General features: G+C 38.1%; 1 protein-coding gene across 2 annotated transcripts; it reads right to left on the bottom strand.

Annotated features, from left to right (window-relative positions):
- Positions 1–34: 34 nt before the first annotated feature.
- Positions 35–22,752, bottom strand: rgs17 (regulator of G protein signaling 17). Of its 2 annotated transcripts, none has more exons than XM_027000517.3 (6): positions 22,607–22,752; positions 21,448–21,695; positions 14,716–14,846; positions 12,019–12,093; positions 10,539–10,770; positions 35–9,787 (listed from the first exon to the last, which is right to left on the bottom strand). In XM_027000517.3, exons 2-6 carry the CDS (start codon positions 21,448–21,450, stop codon positions 9,602–9,604), a joined length of 627 nt encoding a protein of 208 aa, XP_026856318.2. In that variant the 5' UTR covers positions 21,451–21,695; positions 22,607–22,752; the 3' UTR covers positions 35–9,601. The 2 variants fall into 2 exon arrangements, with proteins under 2 accessions (XP_026856318.2, XP_026856317.2); XM_027000516.3 differs by having other exon boundaries at positions 21,566–21,695.
- Positions 22,753–22,815: the final 63 nt, after the last annotated feature.

Genomic DNA, 22,815 nt, shown 5'->3' with positions numbered 1-22,815 from the left:
AATGATACCAGGCAGCACTCCTTTAAAATGATTCACTCAGTATAAGTGAAAACGTTTATTATGTTAAGATATCAGATGCAGCGATAAGTCCTGGGTTCCTCCCCTAGCAGCATTAATGGTGACACAAAGATACTGGAGGGTAGTTATAGAGGAACAGATCCAGTCCACTGAAAGACATTAAAAGGTTGTTTTTTTTCTGCGTGGGTAATCCTAAATGGTGTTTAGTAGTGCTACAAATACAGTAACTAAGCATTAAACAATGAAAGAAAAGTTACAACAGACAAAAGTGACGAATTTGACTAGTAATATTGTCAAAACTGAGCCTTGAAGGTGAGTTCAAATAAGTGTTTTCTCTGAATGCTAAGGATTGTTTAATATTTAAGATGAATATGTAGGTTCTAATGTTGCAGACACAATATGAATAAATAATTGGCCTGTCTCAGTTAGAATCTTCCAACATTTATCTACAATTTGGCACAAACAGTTAAATTGCTGCAAATGAGACACCTGAACATGCATTCCAGAGTATCAAAAATCACTGTGACCTCGACACAGTGCAGTAGATAAAGGATGGATGAGCTCATGGGCCTGATGCAGATTTCTTCAAATAAAGAAACATCAGCACCCGCGAGAATCCTCCATGGAGAATTTGCAAATACTAGGCCACATTTGTCATGCCTTATGAGGTCAAAGAAACAAACAAAAAATACCATTATGAACCTGCACCTTCCAATAACACAACCATTATATACAGCACATGCTACAATTCAAGGAGACAATCCCCCGTCATCAATATATAAAACAGCTACTGAAAAAAAAAGGGTTTACAATTATTTCTTGAGTTAGTGGTTTATACAGTTAAACAAAAAGCGTAATTATCCATTTAACTTTAGTACAGTGTTTCTTGAGGACCACAAATCTAATACATAGCAAAAGCACCATTATTTCTTTCACTTGACTACAAGTTTTGTGTAACAGGATACAACTTTTCAAGAGTTTCAGTTCATGTCTACATCTTTCATGCTTAGCATATAAATTCTTCTATTCTTTTAACTGATTTTCAACTAAAGCTGTACTATCCATTAAGCACAGCAAGATAAAGATAAAACCTTTCTAACATTTTCCTCCACCTCCTAAAACATTTTCAGGTAAAATATGGTCAGGTGCATCAAAGAAAAATCCTGCAAACTGCAGTACTGTAATATATACTCATACAGTGTAATGAGTAACTCAACTATTTGTAATTAGCAAATGCATGCTAAGTATAATAAATTAATGACAATACACACAAATGTATAATTTATAAAATACACAAAATAATTAAACAAATCATGTAACTTGCAAGCATATTCAAAATAGGAGATCATATATTAAACATTTTGATTAAAGCACAAAAAATGTCTATAAATCTCTCTCTGATCTCCTGCAAAAAATTCACAAGTGGTTTCCTATACTACAAGATGTTGCATACTTAATGTTAAAGCCACAATCAGAGACTGGTATAATATCTTTTGATTTAATTATGCTTATAGCTCATTTAATTATTTAATTATGTTTATAGCTCATTATACCTTAGAAATACTATTCTGCCCCTACAAGGTTTTAATTGCATTTGACTGCTATTGCAAATATGTATATATATCTGGCTTTGTGAGGTTGTGATTGCATTTTTGACAGGCAATGCAACTAAAAATAACTTTAAAAAAAATGCACTTGCAGAAAGGATTTTGTAGGATTATAGTCAGGTGTATGATCAACCAATTATACCAAACAGGTGCTAATGATCATCAATTTCACATGTCGGTTGAAACACAGTGATTAACTGAAATATAAACAGCTGTGTAGGAGGCTTAAAACTGGGTGAGAAACAGCTAAACTCTGCTACCAAGGTGAAGTTGTGAAAGACAGTTTCATGTCACAGGTCCGACACCTGTAAGAGCAAGCCCGAGCACGGCAACAAGACACAAGGTAGTTATACTGCATCAGCAAGGGCTCTCCCAGACAAAGATTTCAAAGCAGACTGGAGTTTCAAGATGTGCTGTTCAAGCTCTTTTGAAGAAGCACAAAGAAACGGGCGAGGTTGAGGATGGTAGACGCAGCGGTTGGCCAAGGAAACTTAATGCAGCAGATGAAAAACACATCAAGCTTATTTCCCTTCGAAATTGGAAGAAGTCCAGCAATACCATCAGCTCAGAACTGGCAGAAACCAGTGGGATCCAGGTACACCCATCTACTGTCTGGAGAAGTCTGGCCAGAAGTGGTCTTCATGGAAGAGTTTTAGTCAAAAAGCCATACTTCCGACATGGAAACAAGGTCGAGCAACTAAACTATGCATGAAAACATAGGATCTGGGGTGCATAAAAACGGCAGCAGGTGCTCTGGACTGGGTCAAAATTTGAAATATTTGGCTGTAGCAGAAGGCAGTTTGTTTGCCGAAGGGTTGGACAGTGGTACAAGAACGAGTGTCTTTAGGCAACAGTGAAGCATCGTGGAGGTTCCTTGCAAATTTGGGGCTGCATTTCTGCAAATGGAGTTGGAGATTTGGTCAGGATTAATGGTGTCCTTAACGCTGAGAAATACAGACAGATACTAATCCATCATGCAATACCATCAGGGAGGGGCATCATTGGCCCCAAATTTATTCTGCAGCAGGACAATGACCCCAAACATACAGCCAATGTCATTAAAAACTATCTTCAGGGTAAAAAAGAACAAGAAGCCCTTGAAGTGATGTTATGGCCTCCACAGAGCCCTGATGTAAACATCATCGTGTCTGTCTGGGATTACATGAAGAGACAAAGATTTGAGGAAACCTACATCCACAGAAGATCTGTGGTTAGTTCTCCAAGATGTCTGGAACAACCTACCAGCTGAGTTCCTTCAAAAAACTGTGCGCAAGTGTACCTAGAAGAACCGATGCTGTTTTGAATGCAAAGGGTGGTCACACCAAATATTGATTTAATTTAGATTTCTCTCCTGTTTGTTCATTGCATTTTGTTAATTGATGAGAATAAACTATTAACACTTCCATTTATGAAAGGATTCTTGGTTTACAGCATTTTTTCATACCTGCCTAAAACTTTTACAACTCTCTCTCTCATATAATTTTCCCGTCAAAAATGCAATCAGAACCTTACAAAGCCAGAACTGTGTGTGTGTGTGTATGTATGTATGTATGTATGTATGTATGTATGTATGTATGTATATGTGTATATATAATATATATATTTCACAGCTAGTTACAACTTTTACATGTGGTTCTTTTCCATTTAGAGTTCCATCCGTTTTGAGAAATTTTCCTTGTTCTACAACTCCTGATTGTGGCTTTAAAAGTGATAATGTACTTTTTCAGCCCAAACCTGTACCTTAGTTTAAATGAACATATGTTCCTTTGTGTACCTGGGTGGTTATTTTTATATTTTAGACAAGAACAATTTTGCAAAATTTACAGAACAGATCTATAGAGCCAATCTCTTGTTAAGTTTTGTTTAAGCATACATTATCAAATATCATATCCTTGTCAACTTGTTTACAACTGGCCCACAAAGCCAGCTAAACTGAATAATAAGTGACAAATATTTCTCAGCTACGTAACAAACATACTAAAGATCTCACTGTTCATGGTGCTTTGTAGTAAATTTATTACAATAAATACAATGGGAAGAAATAGTATAAAAAAATACCAGAAATTACCAGACATGACAGTGCAAAGCAGTGTGTTCACACCAGGGTGTTTTGGGCTGAACTGCATAACAGTACTACTTTCACTGACATTATGGTGAATGACACGTCTTACATAGAGGCCTGATGGCTGGTCTGCTGAAAAAAAAACATTCCCTCCCTTTTGACCATAGTACCTCATCTTAGTCCATGAAAAACCCAACATTAATGTCTACATGTAAAGGCACTTCAGGATGGCTATAATGAAAAGCATTATTAAAAATGAATATGTCCTGGCGCTCTGATGTTTACAGATAGCACAGTCATTTCCTTATCTCTCTAGAGCGCACTTCTGATAAGCTCTTTGGATGACCACCTCAAGCCTGCGTATTTTAGGTTTGTGGGGGGGAAAAAACCCAGTAACAACAGACTCCCTACAGGAAATAGTTTCTGTTGAAATGGCATATCTAACATGTGTCTCCAAAATTGTCCCCTAAAACAAAAAAATATATATAAACAAACAAAAAACCCAACAATGAACAAAAGTGTTTCCTAAATTAGAGCTTTCAATGAAGCTTCAGTATAGTATTCCTGGCATCATCCAAGCAAAGGGGCTATCTTAGAATATGTACATGCAAACATTTTGCTTCTCATATAACCTTAAATAGGCAAATTCAAAATGGAAAGAGCCAATCCTAGTTCTTTTGTACAAATGACCATTTTACCCAACAAATTCAAAAAGCATTCTTGTTATAATCAGTACTGACTTCTAAAGGTGTTGGTCACAGACCACACCTGCCATGAGTTTATACTATTTGAAATTTGTCCCTTAAAGTTGGAAGAAATAACAAAACGATCACAGTCATTAATAAACAGCAGTCCAAGGTGAGCAGCTGAACTGTGTGCTTTTGTTTTTGGTTGTGCACTTCCGTACGTTCCTGCACATAACACAAATGAAAACGACGCACCTTCATGGCTTCTTTATGGACAGTATAAAACAGTTCTCATTTAATGGCCTGGCTTGTAGACAAAGACTTCACCAATGACTCAGGGAAAATGGTTAATCTGTGGCACTGGCCCAGTTATCATCATATGTGGACAGAGTCAGCAAAATACAGGTCAATATTTCTGTAAACCATTGAACATTTTTCACAATTCTTTAAATTCTCCAAAAATTTCAAAGGAACAAATTGTTTGGCATGCATGAGGCAGCTGAAAAATATCTAAGTAAAAAAACCTTTCCGGGAATGTCTTTTGGGAAAAATACATAAGGGTCTACATTAACAGCTTGAACATTTAAAAAATATATTCCTATATACCTTCTCATAAATTATTATTAGTAAATACCAAAAACTGAATGCTATCAAGTGACAATGCACAAAGCAAGCCCAGTCCAGAAAAGATCTTGGATCTTGGCATCAGTGCTTATGAATGCTGACCAAAAGATAGCACAAAAGCTATAAAGGAAGTGGTAAACAGTACCATGCATGTCTGTCTAATAAGTGCTCTAGAAAGTGCTTCTGAAGAACACTCCCTGACTAACCCTAACCCTCCCTACCATAACTACAGCAATTTGTGAGGCACAAAACATGTCAAGTTGTGCACATAAAACGTGCCAGGTTGGGTCAATATTTTCTCTGGAGGTGTGGTCTGATGGAGATATGGGTCCTTGCGACAGGAAGTACCCCATAAAGTAACTTTCTCTTGAACAAATAAAGATCACCTTCTGGTTCTACATATGAAGAGGGTACAGATTAAACAAAAGAATGACCACAACCAGCTCTCAGAACTTCTACAGCAAAGACAGGCCTTAAAAGAGGGGTACAGTAACAAACAAACAAATGCTTGGCAATTTAAAATCTAAAACCTTGTTTCAGTGAAAATTAACACATGGGATACTTTTAGGTACTTTAAGCTATTTTAAATATTTTAGACATGAGGTGTAAAGGGCAAGAAATCTTTTTATTTGGCACTGTTTCTCAAAGTAGGTATCACCTGCCAGTACAACAGAACCTTAAAAATGTTGTTTTAGGTCTCATCAGTGGCTCTAATCAAATGTTATTAGAACTCAAAAAGAACAGGATGTGTCCTACCATGAATCCTCCCTCTTTAAACAAGATGGAATTAATGAAAAAAAAACAGAGGTAGATATTTTTGTTCTTGAAAAGCATGTACAAAGTGCCCAAAATAGCCCTTCAACCTATGTCAAAAAGATTGAAGCACCTTTAAAAACAAAAACACTATACTCTCATCATTTATTCTACCGAACTATTTTATGATATTCATGACTCCCTTTAGTCCCAAGGCCCAGCATATTTGTCCAATAATGATTTATACATTCACTGTGTGCATTTTATACAAATAAAATATCAACCTAACAAGATGGCAAAAGCAACAGTTAACACAATTTTATTTCAGTGTTAATGATCTTTTTTAATCAAGAAGGCATATTATTTATATTATATTATTTATCATATTATATATATATATATATATAAAAATAAAAAAAAAAACAATTTCTGACCTAGACTGAAGAATATTAGGGTAATGTAAACCATGTTCCATCCAACATCAAAAAAACATCCCAAAACCATCAATTATCCCAATCTGACCATTAACATGTTTGCATAGGCAAATGAGATTAGCCCTTAAACAGTGTGTTTCCTGAATCTTTATCTAAATTATGCTGAGTAAAATTCAACAAATAAGAGCTACTATTTGTCAAAACCTCAGTATACCTGTGCACATCTCACTTACAGTGTTAGGCTTCAAGTAGATCAAAATAAACAAACATTGACAACTTAGATGTGAAAAACAACTAACATGAGAGGTAGAGGAAAATCAGTGAAGTTCTTCAGAGATGTCAGTGAGGACAACGTTCCTCTGACCGCAGATGAGCTGATGCTTCATTTCCCATTCTCTTTGTTTTTTCTTTTTCTTTTTTCTTTTTTTTTTTTTTTTTTAACCAAGGAGCCTTTCAGTAGGAAGCAAAACAAACAAACAAAAATGCCCCGAAACAAACAAAAAATAATTCCAAACAATACCACATTGTGCAACTTTCAGGTGATAGCTGGCAAATATTCTTCATCCCGTCATACAATTATGCCAACATATTTAAATCAAACTGGTGAATTAATCCATGACGTCACAAAACAACGACTGGGGTCCATAGGTGATGGGTCATTATGTTACTGTTACCAGGCCTTTAGATTTTGAAGTGACAGTCTCTGCATATTCTTAAAATCTGATTAAGAATAATCATGGAAGTTAGCAAAGGTAACAGGTAAAACAGGTTAAAACCTACATTACCAATTTCCTGATATCTTTGCCTAACCAAAGAGAAAAAAATCTGTCATGGATTAATTTGTCACTTATGTCATCAATGAAATGTCAAACATGTCAGCTCTAGCCTTGTACTCGTCCCATTCACCACATTCTCCAGAGATTAGTGAGCTATCTGAATGTAAACCTAGTTCACCCACTCCATGCTTTCCCTACAGTTCAGCATTCATAAAAACACTGAAAACATGACAGGAAAGACATGAAAACAAAATGAAGTAAGAAGAACCTTTACAGGGTGAACATGCACACTGCCAGGTGTTCATGTGAGACATATGTCTTTACTGATATGTCGTAAAAACCAGGCTGATGGCACAGACTGGTCTTGAGGGAAGGATGGTGCTGGTAAATACATGATGAATGTGAAACTCTACTTTTCACTGGTATCTAGGAAGCCAAATCCAGGGACACACCACTTGTGCTAACCTAAGGCAGGTCAGCATAGTTGTTGCATGCCCATTTCAACCAAAGCGGCGTTTTTAGGTTTTTTGGGTTTTTGGTTTTTTTTAAGAAATTAAATACTAGATATATTTATCTGCAAGATTTTTAAGTGAATACTTCCCTTATGAGTCCTGTCTGTTGAGATTTAGCCTACTTTCCATTGTTCATCTTTTAAGACAAAAGAAGGCCAAACAAAACCTACTGTATTCAAATACAGGAAATACGTGCAAGTTGCATTTCACTTAGTGTTTCCGTAAGACATGTAAAGGAATGCTAGGTAATATAGCTCTGTCTTTGTATTGGCTGATGATGATGTGTAAACCTACTAAATCAGTATTTTTTTTACAAAGGCATCTGTGCAATGCCACTGGAGTGAGAACGGGCATAATTGTAGGAAATACAACATCATACATTTAGTGAATGGCACTTGAAGCAGTTTTTCCAAGCACCAGAACGAGAACCTAGCAGAGAAAGAATCTGACCACCACTGGAAATAGGCTCACTCATTATCAAAACACTTCAAAACTCTTACTGAAGACTAGTGACCAGACAGTGAAAAATCAATGTCAATTACATAAGACTTATGGAACAAAGAGACGAGTATATGGGTATACCAAGCAGTCATTTACATAATGGGTTATCATGCACTGGCTATTGTAACAGCAAAACAATCCACAGCAAAAGATTCAAGTTTGCATCTAAGAAAAGCAAGCAGAAAAATTGTCCTTTTCAGACACAAGTCTAAACATATTTAAATCACTTTAAGACATTTTTCACCCATTGTGGTTCATGTCTTATTCAGAGTGTGTATTGTATTGTGTTCAGTACACGAACACATAAATGCATGCTAGCAGGATTTGAGCTGCATTGTACCTGGCGCCCTCTTTAAAACACCTCCAACACAAAGCAGACTGTGATCATCTTTTAACCTTTCATCAGGAAATTTTAAGCTCAAACAGCTTCATTTGAAAAATTGCTGTGAAACCTACATAGAGCATCAGCAAACCAACAACAAACCACCAACACATGAGTTCACGAAAATGTTTTACACCAAAATCAGAGTCACGTCTCATGACGTCACGTCTGGGAAAAATGTGTCATTGTGCAGTGCCTGAACAAAACATCATCGTAGGCCAGAATTTCAAAGAAATTGTTGCCTCCAAAAACTAGGCAGTGTCCACAACCTTTTCTTAAAAAAAAGGCATTTCAATGTAAATGTAAATGTAATTCTCTCAAGTACCTCTGAGATGTTGATTTATTTTGAAGGAAAACTCTGAATCCAGAAATACAAGCAATGCCATCCAGTACCTGGCATCTCTCACTGTGGGGTGGACCAGTGTGGCATGGGACAGACACTTGCACAGGTGACTCTGGTTGTTGGTAAACGTCAGCAGCTACTGTGGCCTTACTCAGAATCGAGGCATAGGGATTTATGCAGAGCAAAGGACTGTTCACAATTCATTTAGCTGCCCAAGCACAACACTAGCCCTTACCTTTGCCAGTGAGAGAGCTGTGAAGATTGACGAAGGACTGGATGAATGACAGCTTAATACTTAGAAAAAGAAACTGAAATGACAATTGGCAAAAGTAAAGTTCCCTTAACTTATAAAAGCTTTGAAGGCCCTCTGCCTACGACAGCATCAAATACATTTCTTATGTAGAAAACATTGTAATTCTGCTCAGGTTTTTAAATGGCAAGCTAGGATAAACCTTGAATGATGCAAAGTCTGATGTCATCTCATGTATTGGCAATCTCTTATCCAATCATCAAAAAATCCAAAACATTTTTCATCTCTGTTTAGTAGTCCTCAACCATGAGGCAAAAAGGAGAAGCAGCACGAGCAGCAAATGAGACAGAGAGAGAGAGGGTGTAAAAGAGAGGGAGAAAGTGAGACAAAGAGACAGTATGGAGACAAAGTGGAGCAGACAGCAGAAAAGAACAAGAAGCAGGGTTCTGATAGTCTTCCTCACACAATTTGTCACAGTTGCCTGAGCAGCTCATGTTGGCACTTAAACAGGAAGTGAACTTCAGGGTCACTACTGAATGATCAAAATTGCTTAACTACTCGCTCTATGGAAAAAGAAAAAAAGAAAACACCACACCTCTCAACAATGGCACCCTACTGGAGCTGTTTTGTCTCCGGCTTCTTGGCTGGAACCCCTAGGTATCCAAGCAGGCTCTTTTTTTCTCCAGGAGGTCCCTATAAACAGATGAGTTGAGGAAGCGGGGGAAGGAGTCTCTGTGCATGAGGGTGTAGATCTGAAGCTGAGCCTCCTCATACATCAGGTGGTGTGGCTCTGCCAGGCTCCGGTTGATGCCCTCCCTCACCCGTGAATCTAAACTGACCTGCAAGAAGCAACGTGGGATGAACAGCAGCCAGGCAAACTACTGTTTCGTGCGACTGATGTAAATGTTGAAACGCTAAACCTTAATTCAGCACTAGAACGCTGATGTACAGTGCAGTCAGTAATTTAATAGGGAGAATTATTGTTTTTATTTAGGGATCTGTGGTCTACCATACTGGATGTGAACTAAAACAATTAATATAAAATTAAAATGCAGACCATCATCTTTAAATTGATGGGTCCATATAGGATGAACTATGTAGGTATTAAAGGTCTCGTCATACATCATCCTCCTATTTCAGTGAGACAGCTGTATTTGGGCAGTGGACTACTCAGAGGATTCTTGTTTTTAACATCAGTTCATGCAAAACAGAACTAATAAAAGTCTAGCGCTTGTAGATGGTATTTTTGCATCTAGAGTATGCAACGGATCTATTTCAGCATGAGAATTAAAAAAAAAAAAAAAAGTGTCAATGCCAGTCAAACAACAAAAGTACATCAAAGAAAAACTTCAGACATATCAAAATAATTTTTAAAAAGTTACTGAAGACTAAATAAAGGGGGAAAAAAGTTCTTGAAACCACCAGGCCCAGAAGACGGATGCATTTCAAATTTAAGGTGCCGGAGTACAAAGCTAAAATAACGACATCTGGCCATGTGGTACCCTCATCTGTCACAGACATGTCCACCATCACAAGCTGAGGCATAGAAGGAATGACAAAATATGAAGACTGAATGTTCTGGCTTCTCACCTCTTTTGGTGACAGGATAGAGACATAATCCTCATAAATTATCCGGGCTTTCTCTTCTATAGCGAACTGGCTGGTTTCCTTCTTCAGCTCCTCGCAGGCAATCCAGAACATCAGGTTCTCCTCACTGTACTCCGACCGCAAGAACTCCCTGAAAATGTCCCTGCCTTCCGTGGAGCGCATCATCAGCTCGAAGCTTCGTGCCCAGGCTACAACTTCATCCAGTGATGGAAGCCTTCCTCCCGTGAGGGAAGCACACAAAAGAGTGGGAATGAAAACTTTCATTCAGTCTTCACTGACTTGCATAGCAAATGTGGCCTGAACAAAATTTTGGGAATGTCATTACAAACACATTTCTTGGATCTGACCTTGCTAGCCACTTTATTAGGTACGAGAACCTTATAATTACATTTTTTAAGTGTAAAAATTGCAGACCCTTTACCATTGGTTGGATATTGACCACAGACCCACTGCTGACAAGATATTAGTTGGGTGTGGTATAGGTTTATGATGCTTAGCATAAATGTGCTGTTGTTATAACACATCACTACACAGGTTGGGAGTAGAGCTAGACCAACATATAATTTTGCCATTAAAAGCAGCCGATATTAAGGGTCAGCAAAAAATTCACCAATAAAACCTTGAATGTTCTAAAAGGAAAACACGTTTTAAAAGGAAATTGCCTTTTGCACAACATACCCAACAGCTAATTATTTTGTTGGGCTTTAAGGTGCAATAACTAGTTTTTTTGAGTACAAGGTATTATCTGACTATCGTGAAAAGAGGGGATCCACATGTCATTCATAACAGCAGCTCAGTCACCTGTTTTAAGGTTAGGTTTAATGGTTAATTATATGTGGCCTATTCTGTATTATTGAAGATGTTGTTAAGAGTTTGCTCTTTATTCAAGTTTGAAAATTTGATAATGGACAATCATTTCCAACAAATGATTGGAGTCTCTTTCATTTTTGGACATATGAAAATTTATTGATAAAATATTATCTGTCTGGTATCAGTTGGGTATTGGTAATAAACTTTCATATCAGTAGCTTTATGTGCTATGCCACCCCAAAATATCCAGCCAACAGCAGTCTGGTGCTCAGAAACTGACCATTCATAAAAGGCTAGCAGGTGACTAACAAATTGTGCATGGCATATAAGGTAGGTGTCTCCAAGTTGATGATGAGTGTATTTGTATTCACGAACGGAGTCCTCTGTGGAAAGGATGCTATATAAAATGTGCTTACTTTTATAATTCTAAAACATGTATGTAACTGAACTAAAAATATGGTCAGATATGCTATGTAAGAGTTTCTAAAAGCCTGTTTTAAAAGCATGCTAGACGTGCTAGCATATGGGCTATAGTGCTAGAAGGCTAAAGGATGAATGAAAAGAACTGATGCATTTAAAAGCCCCAACGGGAAATGCAGGGAGAGAGCGAAGCTTAAATGGAGGAGCTGCAGCAAAGCCGCCGATTACTCACTGTTCCTCTGTCGCTTCTATGCTGTCCATTTTTGTACACGACTGCTGGTCTGGGCGCTCCCTCCTCTCGTCATTCCTAAAAGAGGCCGGGGGGATTCAGAGGTGGTGAGAGGTCGGGAAATAATGGAAGAGGAGGACACCACGCTAGCATGGCCCAGTGAGGACAAAAGAAAGGCTTTAAGGATAAAGAACTATTCCATAAATAAATACAAAAAATTAAATAGGGATGTTTTTATCCATGGTGAAACACGACAACAACCAGGACATCCCAGGGCTACTAACCACTAAGCAGACATCAGACCACCGATATTTATTTACTTTTTATTACAAAAGATGACTGGTATTAAAAACATAAAGCTGTCACACAAAACTGGTTGTGGTACAACATATCTGAGCAAATCTATATTCTATTCTTTCTGCCATGAATATAATATTATCAAGCAAAAAACCATACATGTTGCATGTAATCTTTAACCACTCACAGGTCATTATCCAGTTGCATGCATGCACCACCAAACTGGAACGAATGCTACTTTCATAACCATTCCTGCTCTTCGAATACTACCCCCAGAACTCCTAGAGTGATTCCAAAGAGCAGCCTTTTAAAAAATAATTCATTTCCACTTCTCTCAGAAAATATAGGCTACTTGTGTCCAGATGTTCATTCAGCTTAGTTACTTAGAATGAAGCATAGGCAAATTGGCCAACAGTCTTTGTTCTTATTATAAAGGTAAGCCATTGGCTACACAAAGATGCATACGATCATTAATCTTACAAGGTGGTAGTTGAAAGAGTAAATCATTGTGATGGAGGAATGAGGAAACTCACGGGTTTACTAATGGCCAAAGAGCAGCTCTGAGGAAACATCAGCAGAGACAAAACGCTCATAGTAGCTGCTCTTGAACCTTCTGAAGGTTGTTTTTGCCATCTTACTACTTTTCATTAGGAATAACAAAGCAAAACAAAACTAAGGAAAACAACCCCCCCCCCCAACTAAACCAAAATATGATAAGATTTATCTGCATCTATTAATCTTGCATTCTTTTATGGTGAAAACCCCCCATGCACTGTATTATGAGACCCAACACACTGGTTTGCTAATTCATAGAGCTCTTCATGACATTTCCAATGCTATGATTCTATTCTGGGTACATTTACAACTGTAGGTCCCTTCTGAATCTCAAAGTCTCTATTGTGCAAGTATAATTGTGCTTGCTAGCCACAGGGTTCACACATGCTGAGACAACTCTAAATATATAAAGGGGTCCATGCAGCTGTTTCGCATGTGACAGGGGGACATAAATACCAGGTTGCAGAGCAGAAAAGCACCAACTAATGACTATAGAAACGCGCCTTTACAAACACGGGTTTGTCCCCACTTATCAATGTTGCCTTTATTTCATGTCATTTGGGAGTTATTAATAGTTGTCCCTGGCAGCTCAACTTTGACCACTTCAATTTTGATATGATTTGCCTCTGCTTCGAAATGTAGGTTGGGTTTTTACAGCTTCAACATATATAGGACAAGAAATGTTCTCAATCATTTACGTGAAGGAGGAACAGTGAGAGCCCTTTAAAGCCATGAGGTATGACTGTGACCTTTTCATAAGGACATTTCAGTTAAGCTGATGTGAAGACCGACAGGCAGCTTCGTTTATAGATGTGACAAATCTATGAAGCTGTGTACAGTGGTTGAGCATGAGCTCGGCAGGCAATGAAGCATGGCTTGCTCATATAGAGCAACGGGCCAACACATTAGAGTGATTACATTTGTCTTTACACAAAATCTAGAAGTGTTGATGCATGGGGCATCGTCTCAGGTTTCAGAAGGTGTGAACAGGATTCTTCTCTTTTAACATTCAAGGTGCAGATGTGAAGCAAAAGGGTACAGGCCAAAACGGGAAATATGCTACTGTTCTGAACAATGCCAGACTTTTTTTTTTCTTTTGATGTATATAAGATATTAGTTTGAAAGTGTAAAGCATCCGGCAGTAAAAGTCTCTCTCTATGGGTTCAGTCATTCATTTGTATAAGGAAGTCCTTTGCCTCAGATGGGAGGAGGATGACATTTCCAAATTTAATAATAAACATCACATTTAGCATAAGAGGAGACATAAAATGGAAAAAAGGTCTTTTTCCATTCTTAACAATCCAGAAAAGGCCCCAAAGTCCTTTCACTGCTAGTTAATCATAAGGCCATAAATGTTAGCTATTCAGTTTAAAAGTAAGATTTTTTTTTTCTATTGTCAAAAGATTATTTAAGAAATAAATGTTTTAAAAATCACTTGCAATACACAGGAAAGCTTTTCAATTTGCTAACACAAGAAAGCTTTTCTTATCTAAACATTCAATTTTGTCTCAATAGTATAAGTGCAGCCTAAAGACTAACGTTTTAAGTTGGTGTATGGCCACCCTTACCCCCTGGCTCATAAAATATTGCTTTTCTCCCTTGTAAAGTACACTGTCCTTTGATGGCATAGGATAAATCAAACTAGGTCAGCAACTGTAGCCTTTCCAGAAATCACATTCATAGCAAAGGTGCAGATGTTTTTTTAATATTCCTAGCATATGCAAAATAATCTTAATTTGTTTAAAAACAATGTCAAAACACAGAATGAAATGTCAATATCAGTGAACATCATGATGTCCTGCACCAACCCCCCCCACCCCCACAGCTCTGTAGGAGGAGGTGACGTACCAGAGGCATTTGCAACAGCCGCACCAACACAGGCAGCAGGTGTTGAGCCTCGGTGGACCCAGGGCCTGCGGGGAGCCTTCTATGTGAGCCTGCTGCCGCTTCCTCATTTCGGCTCCACTCAAACTCTGAGGCTGCACAAAAACCAGGGGAATCAGGGAAAGTTAGAACAGCTGAGCTGAACTCCGGTTTGAAACGTTCCCATGCGTTGTGAAAGACCATGCTGTAAAATACAATGCAAAACAGAAGTCAGAATGAGGGACTTTGAGCAATGGAACTTATTTATGAAATATTGCATTAGTGATGCTGTAGACTAATAAAAATATGAAACTGCTGGAATGTCTAAGCAGGGTTCAACATTAACTTTTTTCCAACTTGCCCGAGCAAGTGACCGGACCGTTCACCATCCCGAAGCAAATTTCTTGTCCTTAACAATTCTTTTTAAAGCGTTTTTAAAATATAAATTACACAAGCTAATTTACTTATTTATTCTTAAAATAATTGATTTGTGTTTTAAGTAACTTTTTAATTCATTTGAAGGTCTCTCTCATGTGGATAGTCAGTGAAACTTCTTTTTAACTCCATGATATGCTGTTTTGACTAATTTGGTCACGTTGGAATCGGCTTCACTGTTCATCCATCTTATGCAAAGGTATGTACAATGTGACAGGGAGATGTGTCTTGATGTGTCTTGTATATATATATATATATATATGTAATGGATAAAGCTGTCTTTGCATGACGAGGGGTTAAATATTTCAGTGAGCTGCGTTTGATTGGCCTCAGTTGTTCTGTTAACACATTGCCCCCCCCCCCCTACCCTAAGACAAACCGGCCCAACCAGGCAAGCCATTTTTTTCGTGCTATTGTTCAGTCGATGTGTTTTATTTGCCCCGGGCATTCGGGCGATCTTTATCGCTGAACCTTGCTAAGGGCGTATTCACACTATAGTTTTTTTTTCCAGACCCAAGACCGCTTGATCTGCGAGTTCAGTACACTGATATCTGATCCTCCTGAAATCAGTGGTCTGGAGTTTGCTTCAAGCACATTTTCACGGTATATGGTGAAGTGCCACTTATCCAAAAAGTACTGTTCTTTGCCGCTTGAGTCTTTGTACCCAAGTTTAAATAAATTAATAAAAAAGCACTGCCCAGATGAAACTAGTGCCTAACATTTTGCAAATCTGTGGACAGGAAAGTTAGATGTGCAATTGTGCATTCAATCGACAGTACAGATGTAAAAAGTAAAACCAATGAGCCCCTCCCCCAAATGAAGCCAGAATCGGTCTTGGGTGCAAGACTCAGGGTGCAAGACTCAAGACTCAGGACAATTAAAAAGAAAGCAAGAGAGAGACAGAGAGAGTGTCAAACAGTTAAACACACAGTCATTTCTCTGGCACAATAGCAAATGAATGCATGTTACAGCTGTTTTGTGACTTTCCTGTATAAACAACTTGGTAGCAAACTTTAATGAGTTGGGCAAAGTGAATTCGTGTTCTGTGGTATAATTAAACTTTTAGAGCCAGTACCGTGGTATAAGTGAACTTAACTTCTAGAGCCAGTTCAGTGGTAAACTATATCCCACATTGTTACTTTTTTCTCTTCATATTGGTCATGTGTGTTGCTGTGTACCCTGTGTTTATTTGATAGCAACTGATTTAGTCATATGAACATGAAAATATTGGTTAATATCTGGTTGTAAAGATTTTTTTTTTATTTAGGACAAATTGGCTTCTATTTTGCTATGCCTCTAGGTTGCTGGTTGACTGTGTTACATGTAGAAATATTACTTATTATGCTCTTAACTGCTACAGTAACAGTTAGAGACCGTAGAAGATATGTTGAAGATCATATTTTACAATCCTGTAATCTGTATTTTCAAATGGTGTAATTATAAAAATATTGACCCATAATGTGCTCGCGCACACACACACACACACACACACACACACAAAAACACAGCCTCTTTATTAGATACACCAGTTGATTAGAAACACCTTGCAGGTGTACTGTTCAGGATCTCTAGCACTGCAGTATCTAACTGTACTCCCAACTGTTGCAGCTGTTTCCGATAGCCATCGTTTATCCCTTCATTGGTAGTTAGCCATGGGACGCCAATAAGCTGCATATTTTCCATACAGCGGATCGCTCTCAACCCAGCAGTGAAAATGGCAGGTAAACATGTCCCAGCAACACTGCTGTTCCTGATCACACTGGACTAGCGGAACCAACGAAACCATGCCACTACAATGTCAGTCTGAATGCTGTACTGAGAATAGTTGGTCACTCAAATATCCAGACAGTAGTGTTCATATGCTCACAAACTGGCTGGTGAGGAAGGGGTTAGACTGGCTGGCTGATTGACTGAAATAAATTCTCTCCATCTAGTATGCATGCCAACATACAATCTTACACTTATTAAATGAACCTATAACGTAGCACCTAATAAAGTGGCCAGTGAGTTGTCTTTGCATCAAAGCAGTTATTCAGAGTTAAATTGACACTGCATTTATGCTAATAACACAAGATGTGTATAATCTTGAAACAGTATGCCAGATAACCTCCCTTTGTATATAAAAGTGTAAAACTGGTTTCAAACAGAATGACTTAAGCAGAAAGTATATGCCCCAAGTTAAATTTCGTATCTGTTAAAGGACTAATTTAGCTGGATATGTAAATTAGGCAAGTAGCTTTGTTGTTAAAGGAACGTGGGGGAAAATAAATTGTGCATACAACTGTGGGAGGGTCTCCAAGTTCTTGTGGCAAGCTTTTTTTTTTGTCTGGACTAAAAACATATTTCATTAATGTATTATAAATAATAAAGGATGTTACTGAATTCTTAAGCTAAGACTGGCCTCAGAGCTTTCCAAAGGCCCACTTAGAAAAGGACCCTTAATGTCCAGGAGTTTCTCACTTAGATATTCACAAGTCCTTAATGTCAGCAAAGCTGAAATGTATACACTGGACCAAACAGTAGTATACATTATATGGAAATTATTTCTTAAATAAATAGCGATAAGTGAAGTGTTTTCTGCATAGGTAAGAATGGCTGGTCCATAAAGCACCAAGCACAAGAGAACAAAACCCCCTTCACTTAGTTAAATAAATGAGAGCATACTAAAATCTCATCTTACCTGCAAATTCATCATTCAGCCTTCTGGCTGTTAGTCATCACAAGATAAAAAACCTTCCCACAGTGATTCAAGAAGAGCCACCTGAGGTGGCAAGGTGTAACCACCTTTAGGAGTATACCAACATCACAAGCAAGACATGCAAAGCCCAGCCAGCTCCAGTTAGGTAGTGGAACACATGCATATTGATGCAAAACATGGTCAGGAACTCCTTTGTTCATGTTTGGTCCACTCACCGACTACTCTAGGTAACATGCAAAAGAGGAAGCCTTCAGTGTGTTTAGGAAAACATTAATAAACTAGGGGAGCTTTTTGGTAAAGATATTTAAGGTGATTTCTCTAGTACTAAGGCAGGCAAACATAAGTACCTTTACCTTGTAGTAGTGGCCATCCATCAAGTGTAGAAATTCATCACCTGTCTAGAATATCTTTGTAGTAAGGATGTGTAGTAAGGATGGCATGTGTCTCATGGACAGAATGCCCAGGTGTGTGTTTTTTAGCCACAGTTCAATACATTTGGGCATGGTTAATTGATCGGTCCATGGCACCATCTGTGTAGGGTTAGCCTAGAGCTTCACAATTTAGAAAAAGGGGTGGGGGGTGGGGGCTGGTTTCAAACATAAAGTGGTCACTTTTTTCTTAGCAAGTTACATAATGGTAGGATGTACTGCCATGTGCCAGTAACAACGCAGGTTTGACTCTACCCCGTAGTAAAACTGCCCCAAACCATAAACCCTAATGTGGAACATTTGTCCCTAGGAAACACCAAGAGTTTTCAGTGTTTGCACTTGTGCATTTATATTTTGCTGTACATTTGTGATGCGAGTAGCCAGAGGTGTTTGGCTGTTATCTAAAATGACACTCTAGGTGAGAACTACGACACAAAAACAGTTCTGCATAGCACATGGTTGTTGCTTGTTTTGTTGGTGCACCTTTTAAAAACCTTTCACAATTCTGTGCACCTATAGAGTACACAACTGTTTAGACAAGCCCACTTGATTAAGCCATAGATTTTACACTGTAACTGAAAAAGCAGCTAACACCAATAAACAAGACTATTATTTAGGTGAAGCCAGTTTAGTGGAAAAAAACTTAAAAAATAAAGCAATTATTTACAATCCATTAAAGAGTTCATGCTAATCATCAAGTTAATTACTTCCTTATTCAGTATATATTCTAAGAATAATGAAAAATGTGAGTATCCAAGAAAACAATAGCTCCTTGTGTGTTTTGCTGTGTATACGCCCCCTGGCAATACTTGTCCTCCATCTAACCGCTTCTGCCTAGCTCTCCCAGCGGAGCCCTTGTGTGCTCCTTCTGTGCACTTTACTGTACACATTCCAGGACAGCCAGTGATGAACAGCCCAGCCTCGGCTTACTACACAGCACATGCACACTTCACACACGTCGCGCTGCACATGAACCCTTCTACATGTCGCACTGCACACACACCTGTCTCACACATCACATGCACCTTTCCCACATGTCGCACTGCAGACGCACCCTTTTCGCAAATCTAACTATATGCTGAATATTAAGTAGAAAAAGCTCAAGCACTTTTTAACGATACATACCTACAGAAGTGGTTTTTCAAAGTGCCAAAATAACACTCAGCTTAACTGGCATGGTCAATTTCTGCTAGTACACCTAAACCTCTCTAAAGAGAGACAAAGCCTTATTTCAAACACCTCAAAAGAGGGATCAGTACTGCCTGGAGGAAGAGTCACATCACATTTAACATAAATATTTACTTTTTGTGAATGATATAAAAAAGCCTTGCTGTCTTTGTAGTAGGCATTTCCCTGACAAAAATCACAAATATTCAACATCAACTTATAGCAGGACAGTCCTATATTTCTTTGGGTTTCCTAAGCCAAATTCGAGCGGCAAGCATGTAATACTCATTACAAATTAGATGCTTGTGCAGTAGATTTCAGCAACATCCAACAGAGCTACATGACTCAGTAAACATTTACTGTACATGCATGCTATGTATTCAAAACAACTGGTCACCACTGCAACATGACCTTTCTTGCAAACATGCTGAAGCTCTATATTCCTGCTTCATATTCTTTGTATTCTGTTCGCAGTTTTACATTGTGTGACACAAAAAATAAATAGAAAATAGCCACTTTCGCTATTTTGTGTTATAGTGCTGCTATTTTCAACTTTGCTTTCCTCATTTTAAAACAATTGACACATTTTTTCCAATGTCTAAGCCAGTTTAGCTTACTTACTGCATGTTTCCAAACAGCACGTATATTTTATGTGTAAATGAGAGCTGAATATTCTAAATGGAAACATGATACACATTTACATGGGCCTACATTAACATAATATTCCCCTACAGAACAGTTAATCATAGGTATGTATTTAATCATTTCTGTTCAGATTAGATTTTTGCAGAATGTGCTTGACCACTTTACTCTGTTGTGACAAATATGCTCATAAAGTATTTCAATTCTGAATATTTTATTACTGAGATTAACAAGAGAGCAGAATTAATAAATAGGCTATGAAACATTACTTTTTCTGCAGTCTACTCTAAGGGACAACATGAACCCTTCATATACATGTCCTATATAAAACCAGTATATAAATGCACCTGTATAGTGAAAGTACACATTATAGATTATGCTGAAGTCCAATCAGGATAATGAGCATAATTTTAGGTTTAAGTAATTGAAGCTGCAGTACAAGTGACATTTTTCACATTTCTTATTGAGGACTCTGAGTGGTAACAGGACAGGAGGAAGTTCTAAATGAGGTTTTAAAAAAGTTTAGTCTATCAACAATTCCTGATACATTCAAATTAGAAGCCATTTTACACCTTGTGTTTTGAGTGAATAGATATTCAGTAGGACCCTTGTTCAAAAGAGCTGCCATTATTCAATTTATTGCAGTTTAGGATTTCAGCTAATTGAAGTTATCACTGGTCAGCTTTGAATTAAGTTTCAAAACTGCATTATTGTTCCACATCTGAAAGGGCCCCTTTGACTTAGTGTGTGAATGTTCAATTAGATCAACACATGAGGGCACCACCAAGCCTAAATACTACACAATGCAAATGCAAATTAGGGGTTGTGAGACAAATATTGTGGCAAGGTGAAAAACATTTTTTATTTTTTACAACACTTCCAAATCCATCCCACAGAATTTAAGCAGTTAACTAAATGTGTTCTACATATTCACATATACTGAAGACTACATGTAATAAAGCAATAAAGTTAGCTTCTTTTAGCATGTCAAAATATTACCTACCTTGGATAACAAAACAACTATGGGCTATCATTAACCAATTTCACAGTGGCAGTGAAATTTCCAGAGTTATTCCATTTAATATCACATCAACGACTGCTTCCCAGTGTTCCAATGGTAATAGCACAGCCTACCACACAGAGGTGCAATGCCAGTCTAGGTTATATCACTTCCACAGTGCACTTTGAATTAAGAATTATATTTTTCATTGTGCTGTAAAAAAGCACTGCAGATCACACCCTAGAAATTTAGTACAAATACATGCCTGCATGGTTGGAAGATGTTACACTGGGCACAGGTCACAGAAACTGGCCTAACTCTCCTGTATTTCTGTAAGCCACACTTACCATGCAAATCAATGGCTCTCCATCCACAAATCAGGCAGAAATCTCATGGCGATAATGTCAAATGCTGAGTGAGGAGGATGCAGGAATATTAAAGGAGGTCTCAGTTTTCTTTTCTTACCATCCCTGACTGAGGATGCTTGAGGAGAAGATCTGGTAGGTAGAGGTAGGTTTGCTACACCTGGTATTGACAGGAAAATCCTTTTCTTGAATCAAGGTGGGCAAGTTGAAGGTGAACCAGGATAAAACATCTAAAAAGAAGTTCAATAAAAAAGCAAACTGTTAACACAATCTAATAACATAGCCATAGTTTTAAGTTGGTTACATGTTTTATCAAGTGCAAATCAACCTGTGCCTTCTACACAATGTGCACCCAGATTAATGTCAGACATTATCAGTTTCAATTTAAATTTTCTTTCAAAACGACTGAGATGTCAGTGTATGCCGTTTCCCTTGCAAATCGCTTGGGCCTCACATGCGGGGTTAGAGAAAGTCTAATGAAATTCTTAATGTACTGGTAGTTAAACCTTTGACCAATAATCCGTCCTTTTGTAGGAGGTTTGATCTATTTGTTGCAAGCACAGTGTATGTCAATTCTTCAATAAACGGATTTTTGGACAGCAGATGGTAAAACAAAAGGAAAGTATGCGTATAGCCTATACGTTCGGACGCGTGGGAAAATGGTTGTCTACCAAGAGAAAGACGAAGAGTTTTACACATTCCACAAAATACTGCTCAATTATTATACTGGACAATAAAAGTAATTTAAGATGCAATGGTATTATGTTACGAAAAACACAATAATAACTCGAACGATGTTTTTTTTATCCTAGTATTTCGTTGGCGTTGTCTTCGCTGTCTGAAGTGCTTCGCGTTTCTCTTCTTGCCTTGCAGCTGTGAGATTTGTGCATCTGAACTAAGTCACTGCAGGTAAGTGCAAATCGATCCCGTCGACAGACATCACGACGTGATTCGAGACGACAATGAAACCGTCACTTTGTTTTATCGTTTCGAACAAACGACAACCCTGAACGCGATTTGGAAGGCTAACTTGTGTTAGCTAGCCAATTAATTTCCTATGCGGCGAGAAGGCAACAGCTAGCGAGCTAGCTGGTGAGCTAGCGGGACATTTGAAACCATTAAAGAACATTCTTCATCTTACCCTGTTATTCTAGATGTCAGTCTTCTAAAAGGGTGACTTTACACTTGTTTTATGCTCATACTTGTAGTACCACACAGTGCATGTGCTTGCTGCCGGTTTTTTCTCCATCAGCGCTGTATTTTCTGCCATCCGCCCAACTTCAGCACCGAGCCAGTGGAAACGCACTGCGCATGTGCAATGTAGCTACAGCTGTCAGCTCACGGAGCGCA

This window comes from Electrophorus electricus, chromosome 12 (assembly GCF_041902795.1).
Source record: "Electrophorus electricus isolate QZ-2024a chromosome 12, ASM4190279v1, whole genome shotgun sequence".
NCBI lineage: Eukaryota > Metazoa > Chordata > Actinopteri > Gymnotiformes > Gymnotidae > Electrophorus > Electrophorus electricus.
The sequence above is the reverse complement of the archived record's forward strand: the minus strand, read 5'-3'. Positions and strand labels throughout refer to the sequence as shown.